General features: G+C 39.2%; 1 protein-coding gene across 1 annotated transcript; it reads left to right on the forward strand.

Moving 5' to 3' along the window:
• The first annotated feature begins 5,512 nt into the window (after positions 1-5,512).
• LOC102404748 (olfactory receptor 5B3-like) lies at positions 5,513-6,476 on the forward strand. Its single transcript, XM_025265834.3, has one exon. The coding sequence runs from the start codon at positions 5,535-5,537 to the stop codon at positions 6,474-6,476; it is 942 nt and encodes a 313-aa protein (XP_025121619.1). The 5' UTR covers positions 5,513-5,534.
• The last annotated feature ends 9,541 nt before the right edge of the window (positions 6,477-16,017 follow it).

The following is a 16,017-nucleotide window of genomic DNA, read 5'->3' on the forward strand; positions in this document are numbered from 1 at the left end:
CTAGCTATTGTAAATAGTGCTGCAATGAACAGTGGGAGAAATGGGAGAAGGAGACATAGAGAATAGATGTATGGACGTGGGGAGAGGCAAGAGAGGGTGAGATGCATGGAAAGAGTAACATGGAAACTTACATTACCATATGTAAAATAGATAGCCAACGGGAATTTGCTGTATGGCTCAGGAAACTCTAACAGGAGCTCTGTATCAACCTAAAGGGTGGGATGGGGAGGGAGATGGGAGGGAGCTTCAAAAGGGAGGGTATACATGTATACCTATGCCTGATTCATGTTGAGGTTTGACAGAAAACAACAAAATTTTGTAAAGCAATTATCCTTCAATAAAAAATAATTTTAATTTTTTAAAAAAGAAGCTACCTGCCAATGCAGGAGATGTGGGTTCAATCTCTGGGTCAGGAAGATCCCTGGAGAAGGAAATGGCAGCCCACTTCAGTGTTCTTGCCTGAGAAATCTCATGGACAGAGGAGCCTGGAGGGCATAAAGATTTGAACACATCTTAGCGACTAAACAACAATCAGATCAGATCAGTCGCTCAGTCGTGTCTGACTCTTTGCGACCCTATGAATCACAGCACGCCAGGCCTCCCTCTCCATCACCAATTCCCGGAGTTCACTGAGACAATAGCAACATGAAAGTGTCTAATAGGAATTAACAAAATCCAAACTGCATTGTGACCTTTTCTTCATAATTTCATGCTTATTATTACTAGAATGTGTACACATGTTAGCAGTGAATGGCTAAAAGCATAGACTTTTGATTTGACCAAAAGTGGATTTAACTCTTGAATCTTGACTCTCATATTAGCTGTGCAATTTTAGAGCAACGCATAACTTCTTAAGTCTTTAATTTCCTAATGGTAAAGTAGAAATCATAATGCTACTTACCTTATACACACACACACACACACACACACATAACCAGACACACAGACACACACACCACTCGTTTATCTTTAAAGAACTGGTTGGTAACAGAACATACTATTGCTAAAAGTGGTCACGTGTGTTTGGGCCGGTAAACATAATATCTTCAAGGTACAGGCTTGTAAAATGAAGTTGCAAAAGTTTTAGGAGGAAAATGTTCAATTCAGTTCAGTTGTTCAGTCCTGTCCGACTCTTTACAACCCCATGGAGTGCAGCACGCCACACGTCCTTGTCCATCACAAACTCCCGGAGCTCATGTCCATTGAGTCGGTGATGCCATCCAACCATCTCATCCTTTGTTGTCCTCTTCTCTTCCCACCTTCAATCTTGCCCAGCATCAGGGTCTTTTCCAATGAATCAGTTCTTTGCGTCAGGTGGCCAAAGTATTGGAGTTTCAGCTTCAACATCAGTCCTTCCAATGAATATTCAGGATTGATCTCCTTTAGGATGAACTGGTTGGATCTCCTTGCTGTCCAAGGGACTCTCAAGAGTCTTCTCCAACACCACAGTTCAAAAGCATCCATTCTTAGGCACTCAGCTTTCTTTATAGTGCAACTCTCACATCCAACTCTCGCATGACTACTGGAAAAACCATAGCTTTGACTAGACAGACCTTGTTGGCAAAGTAATATGTCTGCTTTTTAATATGCTATCTAGGTTGGTCATAGCTTTACTTCCAAGGAGCAAATGTCTTTTAATTTCATGGCTGCAGTCACCATCTACAGTGATTTTGGAGCCCCCAAAAATAAAGTCACTCACTGTTTCCATTGTTTCCCCATCTATTTGCCATGAAGTGATGGGACCAGATGCCACAATCTTAGTTTTCTGAATGCTGAGCTTTAAGCCAACTTTTTCACTCCCCTCTTTTACTTTCATCAAGAGGCTCTTTAGTTCTTCTTCACTTTCTGCCGTAAGGGTGGTGTCATCTGAATACCTGAGGCTATTGATATTTCTCCCAGCAATCTTGATTCCAGCTTGTGCTTCATCCAGCCCAATGTTTCTCATGATGTACTCTGCATAGAAGTTAAATAAGCAGGGTGACAATATACAGCCTTGATGTACTCCTTTCCCTATTTGAAAGCAGTCTGTTGTTCCATGTCTAGTTCTAACTGTTGCTTCTTGACCTGAATACAGATTTCTCAGGAGTTAGGTAAGGTGGTCTGGTATTACCATCTCTTTCAGAATTTTCCACAGTTTGTGGTGATGCACACAGTCAAAGGCTTTGGCATAGTCAATAAAGCAGAAGTAGATGTTTTTCTGGAACTCTCTTGCTTTTTTGATGATCCAGTGAATGTTGGCAATTTGATCTGTGGTTCCTCTGCCTTTTCTAAATTCAGCTTGAACATCTGGAAATTCACAGTTCATGTACTGTTGAAATTTGGTTTGGAGAATTTTGAGCAGTACTTTACTAGCATGTGAGATGAGTGCAATTGTGTGGTAGTTTGAGCATTCTTTGGCATTGCCTTTCTTTGGGGTTGAAATGAAAACTGACCTTTTCCAGTCCTGTGGCCACTGCTGAGTTTTCCAGATTTGCTGGTACATTGAGTGCAGCACTTTCACAGCATCATCTTGTAGGATTTGAAGTGGCTCAACTAGAATTCCATTATCTCCACTTGCTTTGTTCATAGTGATGCTTCCTAAGGCCCACTTGAGTTCACATTCTGGGATGTCTGGCTTTAGATGAGTGATCACACCATTGTGATTATCTGGGTCATGAAGATCTTTTTTGAATAGTTCTTCTGTATATTCTTGTATATTCTCTATAATACTCTTTTGTATTATCTTCTGCTTCTGTTAGGTCCATACCATTTCTGTCCTTTATTGAGCCCATCTTTGCATGAAATGTTCCCTTGGTATCTCTAATTTTCTTGAAGAGATCTCTAGTCTTTCCCATTCTATTGTATTTCTTTGCACTGATCGCTGAGGAAGGCTTTCTTATCTCTCCTTGCTATTCTTTGGAACTCTGCATTCAAATGGGTATATCTTTCCTTTTCTTTTTTGCCTTTTGCTTCTCTTGTTTTCTCAGCTATTTGTAAGGCCTCCTCAGACAGCCATTTTGCTCTTTTGCGTTTCTTTTCCATGGGGATGGTCTTGATCCCTGTCTCCTGTACAATGTCATGAACGTCTGTCCATAGTTCTTCAGGCACTCTATCCGATCTAATCCCTTGAGTCTATTTGTCACTTCCACGTATAATCATAAGGGATTTGATTTAGGTCATACCTTTGTTAGTAGTTAGCATAAGATAGATGTCCTTTCAAAGGCTTCCAATTCGAAGTAAAGTATTTAAAATACTGTTCCTACACCAGAAGAGATTCTAATGAAATATTTTACAACATGGTGCTTACCACCAAAATAGGGGAAGAACCAATTCTGACTCCCTGATGAAACTGTTTCTTTGACTTGTTTTTGTTGTTTTGTTACTATAATCACACATCAAGGCCTGCCTCGGGGAACCCTGCCCCTCTGCCAGAGTCAAACTGAAGTGCCTTTGTTGAGAACCCTGTCCACCTGTGGGTGGCAAGAAGGAAGAAATTAACACATCCCCTGCCCGAGGCTTGCCATTCTAGGAGGTATTTACAAGATTAATGGCCTAGATTAACGGCCTTCTTAGTTTGCTTCCTCATCTCTCCGCCATCTCTGATTTATGAAAGAACTTGGCATCCAAGCCCCAGTAAGATGATTATTTTGAGACATTTGTTTGCTGTCTTCTCAGTCAGCTGGCTTTCCGAATAAAGTCATATTCCTTGCCTCAACACCTCCTCTCTCAGATTCATCCCCCTGTCGTCTGCTGAGCAGAGTGAGCTTGGAGTCAGTAACAGCAGCTCCAGAGAAAGAAGACAGCCCACAAACAAGGGGCTTTCCATGCTACATCCCTGTGGTTCTGCTTTGAGACAACAGTAATAAAAGAAAGAATGAGGTTTTAAAAAGGGACTGTTTCAAATAAGGTATGTATTTCGAGGAAGAAATTAAGCAAAAGAATGGGTCACATGTGATTACTGAAACAGTCAATCATATAGGCATAGCAAGGATAGCAGAGAAACACTGGTGAAAACAGAACAATCTCAGCAGCCCTTGTGTGTGAAAACAGGCAAACTGAGGGGGAAGGCTGTAAGGCTAGAACTTGTGCATTCCTGAAGCCCTCCAGGTCACCACCCAATTTTCGCAAACCAACATATCGATAAGCATCCCATCCTCGTAACAGTATAATAACTATTACTCTGAGACTGTGCTAACCATCCAGAATTTTATTTTTTAAATGTAGTACTTTATTTAATTTTCACAACAATACTATAAAGTAGGGTCATAATGGTCCTAACTTTGCAGATGGAAATACGAGCTTCAGGTGAGTTAGGTTAGAGTTACTCCCAGGTAGTAAAAGGCAGGGTAACATCTACCTCGTCTCCGACCCTCAGCTCCACGCATAATGCTCTGTCTTCCCCTCAGAGCTGCGTGCTGGCTGTACAGCCCCACCTCTCCAGTCATCTCATCACACGCACTGTGCACGTACTTCTCAGTTACTTCTCTGAAACATCAAACACTGAGTTCAGACCGATGAAGGCAATGAGTAACCAGGAACGGAGTTAAACTCAGTTTGATTTAAACACAATAAAGACCATTATTTCAGGAACCACTCCGTGTCGGTTCAGAGATTGCCTTGGGTCCAAAGCATGCCTTGTTAATTAACACTCATTTAAAAATAGACAAGATTACTCAACCTCTTATGCATTATAAATTAAATGAAGGCAATATCATATCAAGATATGATGTTCTTGAAAGGATATAATTAATATATATTTAGAGTCAGACACAACTTGGTAACTGCATGACCACAACAAAAAAGGTGTCTACAGAAGTTCCTGACAGAGGAACAACGTGCAAGGGTAGGCTTTTACTAGGCTTGGGAAAGAGTGAGTTGGCAGGCGTATTTATTCTGGACTAGTTATTGATCAAGTTAGTTTTCTTTTTTAAAGTTTTTATTTGATATTTATACTTTTGGCTGTGCTGGGTCTTCATTGCTGCAGGGGCTTTCTCTGGTTGTGGAGAGCAGGGGTTACCCTCTAGCTGGGGCCCACGAGCTTCTTGATGTGATGGCTTCTCTTGTTGTGAGCCCAGGCCACAGGGTGCACAGGCTCAGAGCTGCAGCACATGGGCCCAGTAGTTTGGCTCCTGGGCCGCAGAGCACAGGCTGAGTAGTTGTGGTGCATGGGCTTAGCTGCCCGCAGCATGTGGGATCCGCCTGCATTAGGAATAGAACCCGTGTCTCCTGTGTTGGCAGGTGGACTCTTTACCACGAAGCCACCGGGAAAGCCCCTAGCAAGTTAATTTTCTGTATCTCAGCTTACAAACTCATACACTTTAAAAACTGAGGAGATTATCTGTGAAGACCCGTCAGATTCAACAGCATGTACATCTCTATGGAATGAATGGACTAAGTCTTGTTGACAAGTGCATCTTTATCTGGAGTATTTTGAAATACAAGCTATCACTGTAATAAAGTAATACTGTAATGAAATATTGCATGTACACTTTTCAACTGAAGTTTCTTTGTCTGTCACTTTTCTCATAGCCACAGAGCGCTTTGCAGTCCTCTTCATGATGAAGAACACGACAGGAGTGACACAGTTTCTTCTCCTGGGACTAACCAGTGACCCAGAGCTACAAGTTCCACTCTTTATAACGTTCACCCTCATCTACCTCACCACTCTGATTGGGAACTTGGGCATCGTCATGTTGATTCTATTGGACTCTCATCTCCACACGCCCATGTACTTTTTCCTCAGTAACCTGTCTCTGGTGGACATTTGTTTCTCTTCAGCTGTCACTCCCACAGTCCTGGCTGGATTCATTCCAGGAGACAAGGTCATCTCCTATGACGCGTGTGCTGCTCAGATATTCTTTTTTGCAGCCTTTGCCACTGCAGAAAGTTACCTTTTGGCCTCAATGGCCTATGATCGCTATGCAGCCGTGTGCAAACCCCTACATTACACCACCACCATGACAAGAAGTGTGTGTGCTGTTCTGGCTACAGGCTCCTATGTCTGTGGTTTTCTGAATGCCTCCATCCACACTGGAGACACCTTCAGTCTGTCTTTCTATACGTTCAATGTGGTCCATCACTTTTTCTGTGATGTTCCAGCTGTCATGGTTCTCTCTTGTTCTGATAGACATGTTAGTGAACTGGTTCTAGTTTATGTAGTAAGCTTCAATGTCTTTTTTGCTCTCCTGGTTATCTTGATATCCTATATATTCATATTTATCACCATCCTAAAGATGCCCTCATCTGCAGGGCACCAGAAGGCTTTGTCCACCTGTGCCTCCCACTTCACTGCCGTATCCATCTACTATGGAACAATTATCTTCATGTACTCACAGCCCAGCTCCAGTCACTCCATGGACACGGACAAAATGGCCTCTGTGTTCTATGCTATGATCATTCCATTGCTGAACCCTGTGGTCTACAGCCTGAGAAACAGGGAGGTCAAGAGTGCATTTATAAAGCTTGTTGTAGAGGCAAAATTGTCCCTAGGATTATGATTTCAACAATGTAAAGTGATATCCTGACCAATAAAAGGTCTCTTGTCCTGAAAAAAAAAAAGAAACACTATGTCCAGAAATATAATACCTAAATAAGAATGGCTAAGATGTCTTGTTGCTGACTAATTTAAAACCTTATTAGGGACATTGGTTTATTCATTTATCCTGCATGCTTTTTTAACTAAAATATTTAATTCATGTATTAGAATATACATACATGTATAATAGATTTCTATTTCTTTGGTTAAATGCTAAACTCTTAACAGCATTTAATTTAAATGTTAAATTTGAAAATAAAATGTTGTACTATTAAATACAAGTATACCATTTGGGGGAGCACATATTATCAAGAGATAAATAAAGCATCTTAAATACATTAATATTTCCATCTTGACTGAGTCATTTGATAGAACCAACATGCTCATTTTTACAATTTTCAAAGGATAATGTACCCAGAGTGTAAGAAAAATGGAGAAAATGAAAAGTATTTAAAACCCGAGATTTCTTTTTGAAATATTTATTTACTTATTTGGCTTAGTTGTGGGTCTTAGTTGCAGTGCTCTGGATCTTTGGTTGTGGTGCATGGGATCGGTAGTTGTGGCATGTGGGTTTAGTTGTTCTGTGGCATTTGGGATTTAGTTCCCTGACCATGGATTGAACCCACATCCCCTGCATTGTAAGGCAGATTCTTAACCACTGGACCACCAGAGAAGTCCCTTAAACATAAGATTTTGATGCTGAATATGCTTCTTATATTAGAGTTTCAATTCTAGATCCTCTTTCTGCAGAGGTGGGAAGTATACACGCACATGGTTTGTATGTATTCATCAGTTCAGTTCAGTCGCTCAGTTGTGTCTGATGCCTTGCAACCCCATGGACTGCATCATGCCACACTTCTCTGCTCATCGCCAACTCCTGGAGCTTGCTCAAACTCATGTCTATTGAGTTGGTGATGCCACCCAACCATCTCATCCTCTGACATCCCCTTCTCCTCCTGCCTTCAATCTTTCCCAGCATCAGGGTCTTTTTCAATGAGTCATTTCTTTGCATCAGGAGGCCAAAGTACGTACTCATACTTACACTTATTTCTCTACCTATCCATCATACCCATATCAATTAAATATGAGTGCTTACTGATATCTCTGACTCTAATCTATTTTATCCCCTTTCTTATCTGTAACTTCCATCTCTGACAGTGAGAAATTTGACTCCCAACAATTTCCATTCATTAATTTACTCGTGTGACTCCAGTTTAAAAGAAACGCAGTTCAAAAATTGCTGATCTATACTCTCCTGAGGAACAACTTGAGTAATTAGAGAACAGTATTTTATAGATCTTTTTTTCATTTTTTCCCTTGCAACTCCCTATGAGCACACTGTTTTCCAACGTTAGCTTATTTTTTCCCTTCTCTTCAATGAGGCTAAGTCATTTGTAGTACAATTAATTTTTTTAACAATCTGTGTTCACTCCTGTGATTCTCCTGTGCTCCTGGCCAATGCTTTTAAATTTGTATAGATTAAATTTCACTCTATGCTAAGCATAGTTCTATGGGTTTTAACGAACCCATAGAATGAGTCCATTGCTCCATGTCCGGTTCTAACTGTTACATCCTGACCTTCATACAGATTTTCCAGGAGGGAGGTCAGGTGGTCTGGTATTCCCATCTCTTTAAGAATTTTCCAGTTTGTTGTGATCCACACAGTCAAAAACTTTGGCATAGTCAATAAAGCAGAAGTAGATGTCTTTCTGGAACTCTCTCGCTTTTTCGATGATCCAGCAGATTTTGGCAATTTGATCTCTGATTCCTCTGCCTTTTCAAAATCCAGTTTGGACATCTGGAAGTTCACAGTTCACATACTATTAATGCCTGGCTTGGAGAATTTTGAGCATTACTTTGCTAGCATATGAGATGAGTGCAATTGTGCCATAGTTTGAGCATTCTTTCGCATTGCCTTTTTTTGGAATTGGAGTGAAAACTGACCTTTTTCAGTCCTGTGGCCACTGTTGAGTTTTCCAAATTTGCTCGCATATTGAGTGCAGCACTTTCACAGCATTGTCTTTTAGAATTTGAAATAGTTCCTGGAATGCAAAAGTAGGAAGTCAAGAAATACCTGGAGTAACAGGCAAATTTGGCCTTGGAATATAGAATGAAGCATGGCAAAGGTTAACAGAGTTTTGCGAAGAAAACGTACTGGTCATACCACACAACCTCTTCCAACAACACAAGAGAAGACTCTACACATGGACATCAACAGATGGTCAATACCAAAATCAGATTGATTATATTCTGTGCAGCCAAAGATGGAGAAGCTCTATACATATACATTTTTACTATAAAGTGAATAACTGTTCTAAATTTTGACATATGTGCAGAGATAGCTGGAGGAGAATGAAAGGCAAAGGAAGGGAACTCATGATGACAATTTTTCTTGTTATCTGTCATTGTATTAGAAGGTTTCTATGTAAGCTTAAATTTAATATTTATAGCTTTGGGAAATAAGTATACTGGATATTATATAGATAGGACTTTTAACAGGAATGAAACTAGGATTCAAGGACTGGCAAATAATATTCCCAAAACCAACTCCATCTGAGTTGGTAATTGGTCACACTTATCTGTACAATCCAGGAAAATTACTAAAGTCCATGCAGTACCCTTGGGTAAATAGTCTCTGGGTATCTTCTCCTACATGATTATACTACACTTATAATCGGACAAATTGTTCCTTCTAATTCTTCTAAGTTTCCATATTTTCTCACTTTATCTCTCGTTTGTCTCTCTCCTTCTCTCTCATTCCCTCATTCAGTCTTTAAATGAGTTTTTGATTGTGACTTATGCTTTGTTAGTACTATAATATTATCAAATTTTATATTTATAGCATTTTTATTACTTTATACTTTTATCAATACAATACATTGCTGGGGTCCAGCCCCGGTGGATCCAGGGAATTCGAAGCGGGGACGGCGTTGGCGAAGATCAAGAAACAACTGCTTAATTAAACGTTAATTAAGGATATAAAGAGTAATAGAATAAGGATAGCTCAGTGAGAAAATTTAGTGGAGAAAAGAGGCTGAATAATTCAGCCAGAAGGTGAGAGAAAGAACCACATGGGGAGACCAAGTTTCGGTGAACAAGGCCCGCACTTTATTTTTCAAAGTAGTTTATACCTTAAGTTATGCACAGAGAATAATGTGGGAAGGGGTAGAGTCATGCAGTAAGCCAGGCTTTCTTCCTGAAAACATCATATGCAAAAGTTTAGGTGATTTGCATCATCTTCTGGCCTGGAGGCCTGTTAACATTTTAAGACCCTTTCTTCAGAAAACTTATTTTTCTCTAAAGGTGATTAGTCAGGCGCCACCCTTCAAAAGCATTAGATAAAGTTGCATTCCTATAGGGCAAAGGTGTGGTGGGCTATAACAAGAAAAAGAATTAACTCAAGGGTCCAAGGTTACAAACATTAAAGCTACTACTTACACCAATTATATTAATCAATACACTGCCAGGGACACAGTAGGTAAGGGATATGGAAACTTAGCAGCAAACATCAACCCAACAAGTGAAAAACCCTTCACCAATACAATTTCTAATCAATCTTTTAACTGCTCAAAGGAATCTGTATTCAGACAGTTTAGAACATCTCCTGCCTCTCACAGTTGGGAGGCTCTGAACAATCACATGTGGCCGGAAAAACCTATTCAGGCAGGCTAGAGGACTTCCAAAGGAGTTTGTAGGTTGAAACACTGTCACACCCAGGAATTATTAACTGGAGCTGTAAGCTAACTCTTTTTTCAGAGAGAGGTAGTGGGGGGCAGCCCCCTATAAAGTCAGAGGTGTAGGTGAGAGCACAAAGCAGAAAGTAGGCAGACTCTGGTTTTGGGGGTAGATGCTCGAGAATTTCCAGGGGGACTCCTGAGGCTCGATCCCACCTTTGCGTATGCCGAGCCTCCTTCCTCATGACCTTTGCTACCTGCGGAGCTCCTCACGCTGGCTCCCGGCAATCCATTGTCTGCTATGTTAGTTCTAAGAGCATTAATAGTACTAATAATAACAGCAGTACTATGAGGAATAGTAGATTTCTATACTACTATGGCTTAATTTACTCCACTCATCTAATTTAAGTGGGGAAAATGTTATTATTCTGATTGTTCGGATGAGAAAAGTGACTCTCAGAAAAGTTATTTAATTTGAACTGCATATTTAAAAGGACAATTAAGATTGTAAATTTTAGACAATTCTGCATGTATTCTAACATCATTTGAGAGCTGGAAATAAATGAAAGAAAAATAAGTGGTTATAATTTAGCAACACACAATATGAAAAGGAAACCAAGAAATCTTCAAAATAAAATACACATTAATAAAATATGCGGAGATTAAAGAAATACTTTTTAAAAATGGATCAAAGAATAAATCTCAAGAGAAATTTTAAGATATTTTGGGCTAAATGAAACTGATAACACAACTTATCAGAATTTGTGGGATACAGAAGTAGTATTTAGAAGGAAATTTACAGCATTGAGTGTATATACTGGGAAATAAAATAAAGATTTAAAATGCATAATCTAAGCTTCCACCTTAGGAAACAAGAAAAGAAGAACAAATTAAATCCAAAGTAATCAGACAAAAATAAATAATAAGAATTAGAGCAGAAATCTGGTGGCTCAGATGGTAAAGAATCTGCTTGCAATGCAGGAGACCCAGCTTCAATCCCTGGGTCAGGAAGATCCCCCGGAGAAAGAAGTGGCAACACACTCCAGTATTCTTGCCTGGAGAATCCCATGGGCAGAGGATCCTGGTGTGCTACAGTCTGTGGGGCCACGAAGAGTCAGACATGACCGAGTGACTAACACTTTCAGAGCAGAAATCAATGAAAGTGAAAACAGGAAGTCAATAAGAGAAAATCAAGAGAAGAGAAGTCAATAGGAGAAACTAAAAGCTATTTCTTAGAAAAGATTGATAAAATCAATAAGCATCAAACCAGACTTACTAAAACACACGGAAAGAGGACACAAATTATTCACATCAGAAAAGAAAGCTGGGATATCACTTCAGATTCCGTGGGCATTAGAATGATAATAAAAGAATAGTAGGAAGAGCTCTGTGCATACAGATTTAGTTACCTAGATGGAAATGATTAATTCCTTGAAAGCCACAGTTTGCCAAAACCACACAAGTAGACACAGACAATCCCAATAGGTCTATATATATTAAAGAAGTTGAACTAGCAATTAACAATTTTTCAGAACATAAATTTTCAGTCCAGTTTATTGAATTCTACCAAACATTTAGAAAAAATTATACCAATCCTTTGCAATCTTTTTCAGAGGGTAGAAGCAGAGGGAATGTTTCTTAACTCATTCTATGAATCCAACAATAACCTAATAACAAAACCAAACAAAGGTATTACAACCAAAAAAGACCAATATCTTTCACAAACATAGATGTAAAAATCCTCAAAAGCTATTAACAGATCAAAGTCAATGGGTAAAAAGAGTTATACATCATAGCCACCTGGGATTTATCATAGGCATGCAAGATTGTCTATCATTTGAAAATCAATTAATGTAATCCATCAAATAAAGAAGCTTAAAGTGCATTATCATATCAATAGATAAAAAGCTTTTGACAAAATCCAATATCCACTCATGATGAAAAAGTCTCAGTAAATAAGAACAGAATACTTTGGCCACCTGATAGGAAGAGTCAGTCAACTCATTGGAGAAGCCCCTGATGCTGGGAAAGATTAAAGGCAGGAGGAGAAGGGGGCAACAGAGAATGAAATGGTTGGATGGCATCATCGACTTAATAGACTTGAGTTTGAGCAAACTCCAGGAGATAGTGAAGAACAGGGAGGCCTGGTGTACTGCAGTCCACGCACATAAAGTCGGACATGACACAGCAACTTAACAACAACAAAATAAAAAAGTTTAGCCAACTCAACTTGATAAAGACTACCTACAAAATGTCTGTAGCTAACATTGTACCTAATGGTTAAGAAAATAGATTTCTCACTAAGATCAGGAATGTCCTTTTATATCATTTCTTTTAGCACTGTACTGGAAGTCCTAGCTAATGTAATATGGTAAAAAAGTGATATAAGAGGGAGAGAGACTGGGAAGGAAGAAATAGAAACTGCCTTTGTTCACAGATAATGTGATCATTAATGTAGAAAATCAGAAAGAATAGACAAAAAGCTCTCGGGACTAATAAATGATTAGCAAGGCTATAAGATGCAAGGTTGAGATGCAAAATGTTATCACTTTTCTATGTACTGGCAATGAGCAAGTGGAATTTTAAATTTAAAATGCAAGATTTTTTATATTAGCACCCCAAAAATGAAATACAATCATCCTTGCATATCAACAGGGGATTGGTTCAAAGGATCCCTCAGATACCAAAATATACAGAGACTCAAGTCCCTTATGTAAAACAGTGTAGCATTTGCATGTATACATTCTTTCATTTACTTTAAATCATATTTAGATTATTTAAAATACCTAATACAATGCAAATGCAATGTAAATAGTTGCTGTCATCTGACAAATTCATTTAGCTTTTTGGAAACTTTTAGGATTTCCTTTGAAATATTTTCAATCCAGTACACTGGTCTGTACAGCGACAATGAGTGCCAAGAGGAGTACCATCAGAGAACCTCCAGGAGGGTGATTTGGAGGAGAAAAGAAATCCATCTGACTACAGATCTAACTTTCCGATTGACTTATCAGAATTAAGGCACAATATATTCTCTCTCTGACACACATCCTATTTGTCTGCCCTTGGTAAACTTGGGAAAACACACATAATATTTATCAACTTCTTAACATTTCTAGTAGCCTAACATTTAGTTGTAGCACATAAAAGAATGGAAAGGACACAAACATAATAAAAATGTGACAGATAAGAAACAAATTAATTTTTAGAAATATATTTCAAGTATCAAAAATCAAACTAAATGTAATTTTTGTACTCTTGATCTTAATTTTTTAAGTGGGAGAAGAAAAGATACCAAGATTGCAAATACATGCATGTGCTATTCAATGTATCAAATTATGTCCCTGCACAGTTTACTTGTTTCTTCTTTATATCAAGTGGGGTGAGGAGAAGGGATTGCACACAGCTGGGCCCTCACAGGTGCCCTATTCTCCTGAGAGACACATGCCTGTACAGTTTTCTTCTTTTTCTCATTCATTAGTCTCTGAAATCCCATCTCGACTCCACTTGACATTGTCTTAAAAGGACCAGACTGTAGGCAGATCCCATTCTGTCACCACTTATTGAGATGAGCGTTTCTAATTTTAGTATATACCAGCTTCTTCCCAAACTGAATATTTGCAGTGAGTCTGAAACCACAGGCAAGGAAAACACTGTAAGATAAAAGTTAAATTTATTCATGTTGAAAAAGTTAAACCCTTCTTAAGATATTTTATAAAATTTACTTTCATCTGTTACAGGAAAAAAAAGTTCCAAAGTGGGTAGGGGAGAGAATTTTATTATCTCTATATCACAAATAAAATTAAGATCCACAGACGGTAAATACTTTTCTGAGTACCCAGAAAAATCTGCAGTAGATGTAATACTTAAATCCAGGCTTCTAGCTCAGGGATAATGATCTTTTCTTCATCTCTTCAGCTTCAAGGAACTTGGAATTTTTTGACCATTACATAAAAAAGACTTTCTCCTGTATTATTTATACATTCTTCTAAGGCTGAATTTCTGATTTCAGATCCACACTTCACTATTGTCTTTTCCTTCTTTTCAACAGCAAGGTAAGAATCTATATTCAATATATGCTTCTAATGAAAAATACAACTGATGCAGAAGCAGTGAAAAACCACATGTTTTGAGTCTTTGACCTCGTATCTGGTTGTTTGAGCACCTTTTCTGAAGCACTGGTAAAAGTGTAGAATTCAAATGCATAGCATTTTAACCAGCAGAGAATAAATTAATATTTATTAAATTCCATGCTGCTTTCCTTGTGCTGTGCTGGGCTTAGTCACTCAGTTGTATCCGACTCTTTGCGACCCCATGGATTGTAGCCCACCAGGTACCTCTGTACATGGGGATTCTCCAGGCAAGAATACCAGCAGAGGTTGCCATGCCCTCCTCCAGGCTGCTTTCCTTAAGTGGAAAGACCTACGATGGGCTTCCCCAGTGGCTCTGCCATAAAGAAGCCTCCTGCTATACAGGAGACTCAGGAGATGTGGTTTCCACCCCTGACTGGGGAAGATGCCCTGGAGAAGGTCATGGCAACCCACTCCAGTGTACTTGCCTGGAAAATCCCATGGACAGAGGAGCCTGACGGGCTACAGTCCATAGGCTCTCAAAGAGTCAGACACGACTGAAGCTACTGAGCAAGCACTCATGCAAAGACCTACAGTAGATGATCGGCTGACTGAGTGGGTTGCAAATTCTTTTTGTTTATCACATGTTAACTTGTCACTGAAGGGACAGATAGCCAAACAGGGTGTGATGGCACTTCTTTAAAAACCAGAAAGTTTTTGGTATGTCATGAAACTACCGAGATCCTTACTGCATTTTCACTATAATTTCCCCACAATCTCATCCTTTCACTACTTGCTTATGTAGAAAAAATCTGTCAATGCAGTGATTAAGTGTACAGGCATTGGGATCAGTTAGACTTGAGTTTGTATCTTGGATAGCTCATACTATTTGTAAAATTTCAAGAAGTCACATTTTAACTGCAAATTAGATTGTGTGTGTGTGAGTGTGTGTGTGTGCGTGTAGTCTGTATCTTTCTGCTAATGTCTATTTATCTATCATCTATTATCAGTGGCATCTGTTATCCATATATCTATCTCTCCATCTATGAGACAAACTACAAGTAAGTAGTAAATTTAAGCTGTTCACTAACTTCAGGAGACCTGTTCGTCGCGGTTTATATGTGTGTGTAGATATGGAGATCTACGTCTATATCTATACATCTTATCTTACTGTGTGGGTGAGGTTTTGACAAACACAAATAATTTAAGGGGCAGACATGTAAAGTAATGTTTTTCAGGGCTGAAAGGAAAATGGTAGAGAATGATGGTTACCAAGAATGTGTTCCTTTCTCCAATCTCCTTTTAGAATACAAAGATTTATGCTTGCTCACAAATAGATATGCAGGTTAGTATCATCCTCCAAACTATGACTTTTCAACCCTCCACACCTCAGTACCTATTTTCCAGCTAACTGTTGTTGGGAATGACAGCAAGATTGAGTCTAAGATAGAAGGGCACTTTCAACACAAGCTAAACTGTGGATCTCAAGAAAGACATTAACAAAAAGAGGATCTGAAGATGCCTGAGTTCTGACCCAAAATGATTGACCCAGCCAAGAGGACAGACTGAGAAATACAGGGTGAAGCAAAGTATCTGAGTGGACAGTATGTAGGAAAAGGCATATTAAAGATTAAGGTTGCTGCTGCTGCTGCTGCTAAGTCACTTCAGTCGTGTCTGACTCTGTGTGACCCCATAGACGGCAGCCCACCAGGCTCCCCCGTCCCTGGGATTCTCCAGGCAAGAACACTGGAGTGGGTTG

This window comes from Bubalus bubalis, chromosome 16 (genome assembly GCF_019923935.1).
Source record: "Bubalus bubalis isolate 160015118507 breed Murrah chromosome 16, NDDB_SH_1, whole genome shotgun sequence".
Classification (NCBI taxonomy): domain Eukaryota; kingdom Metazoa; phylum Chordata; class Mammalia; order Artiodactyla; family Bovidae; genus Bubalus; species Bubalus bubalis.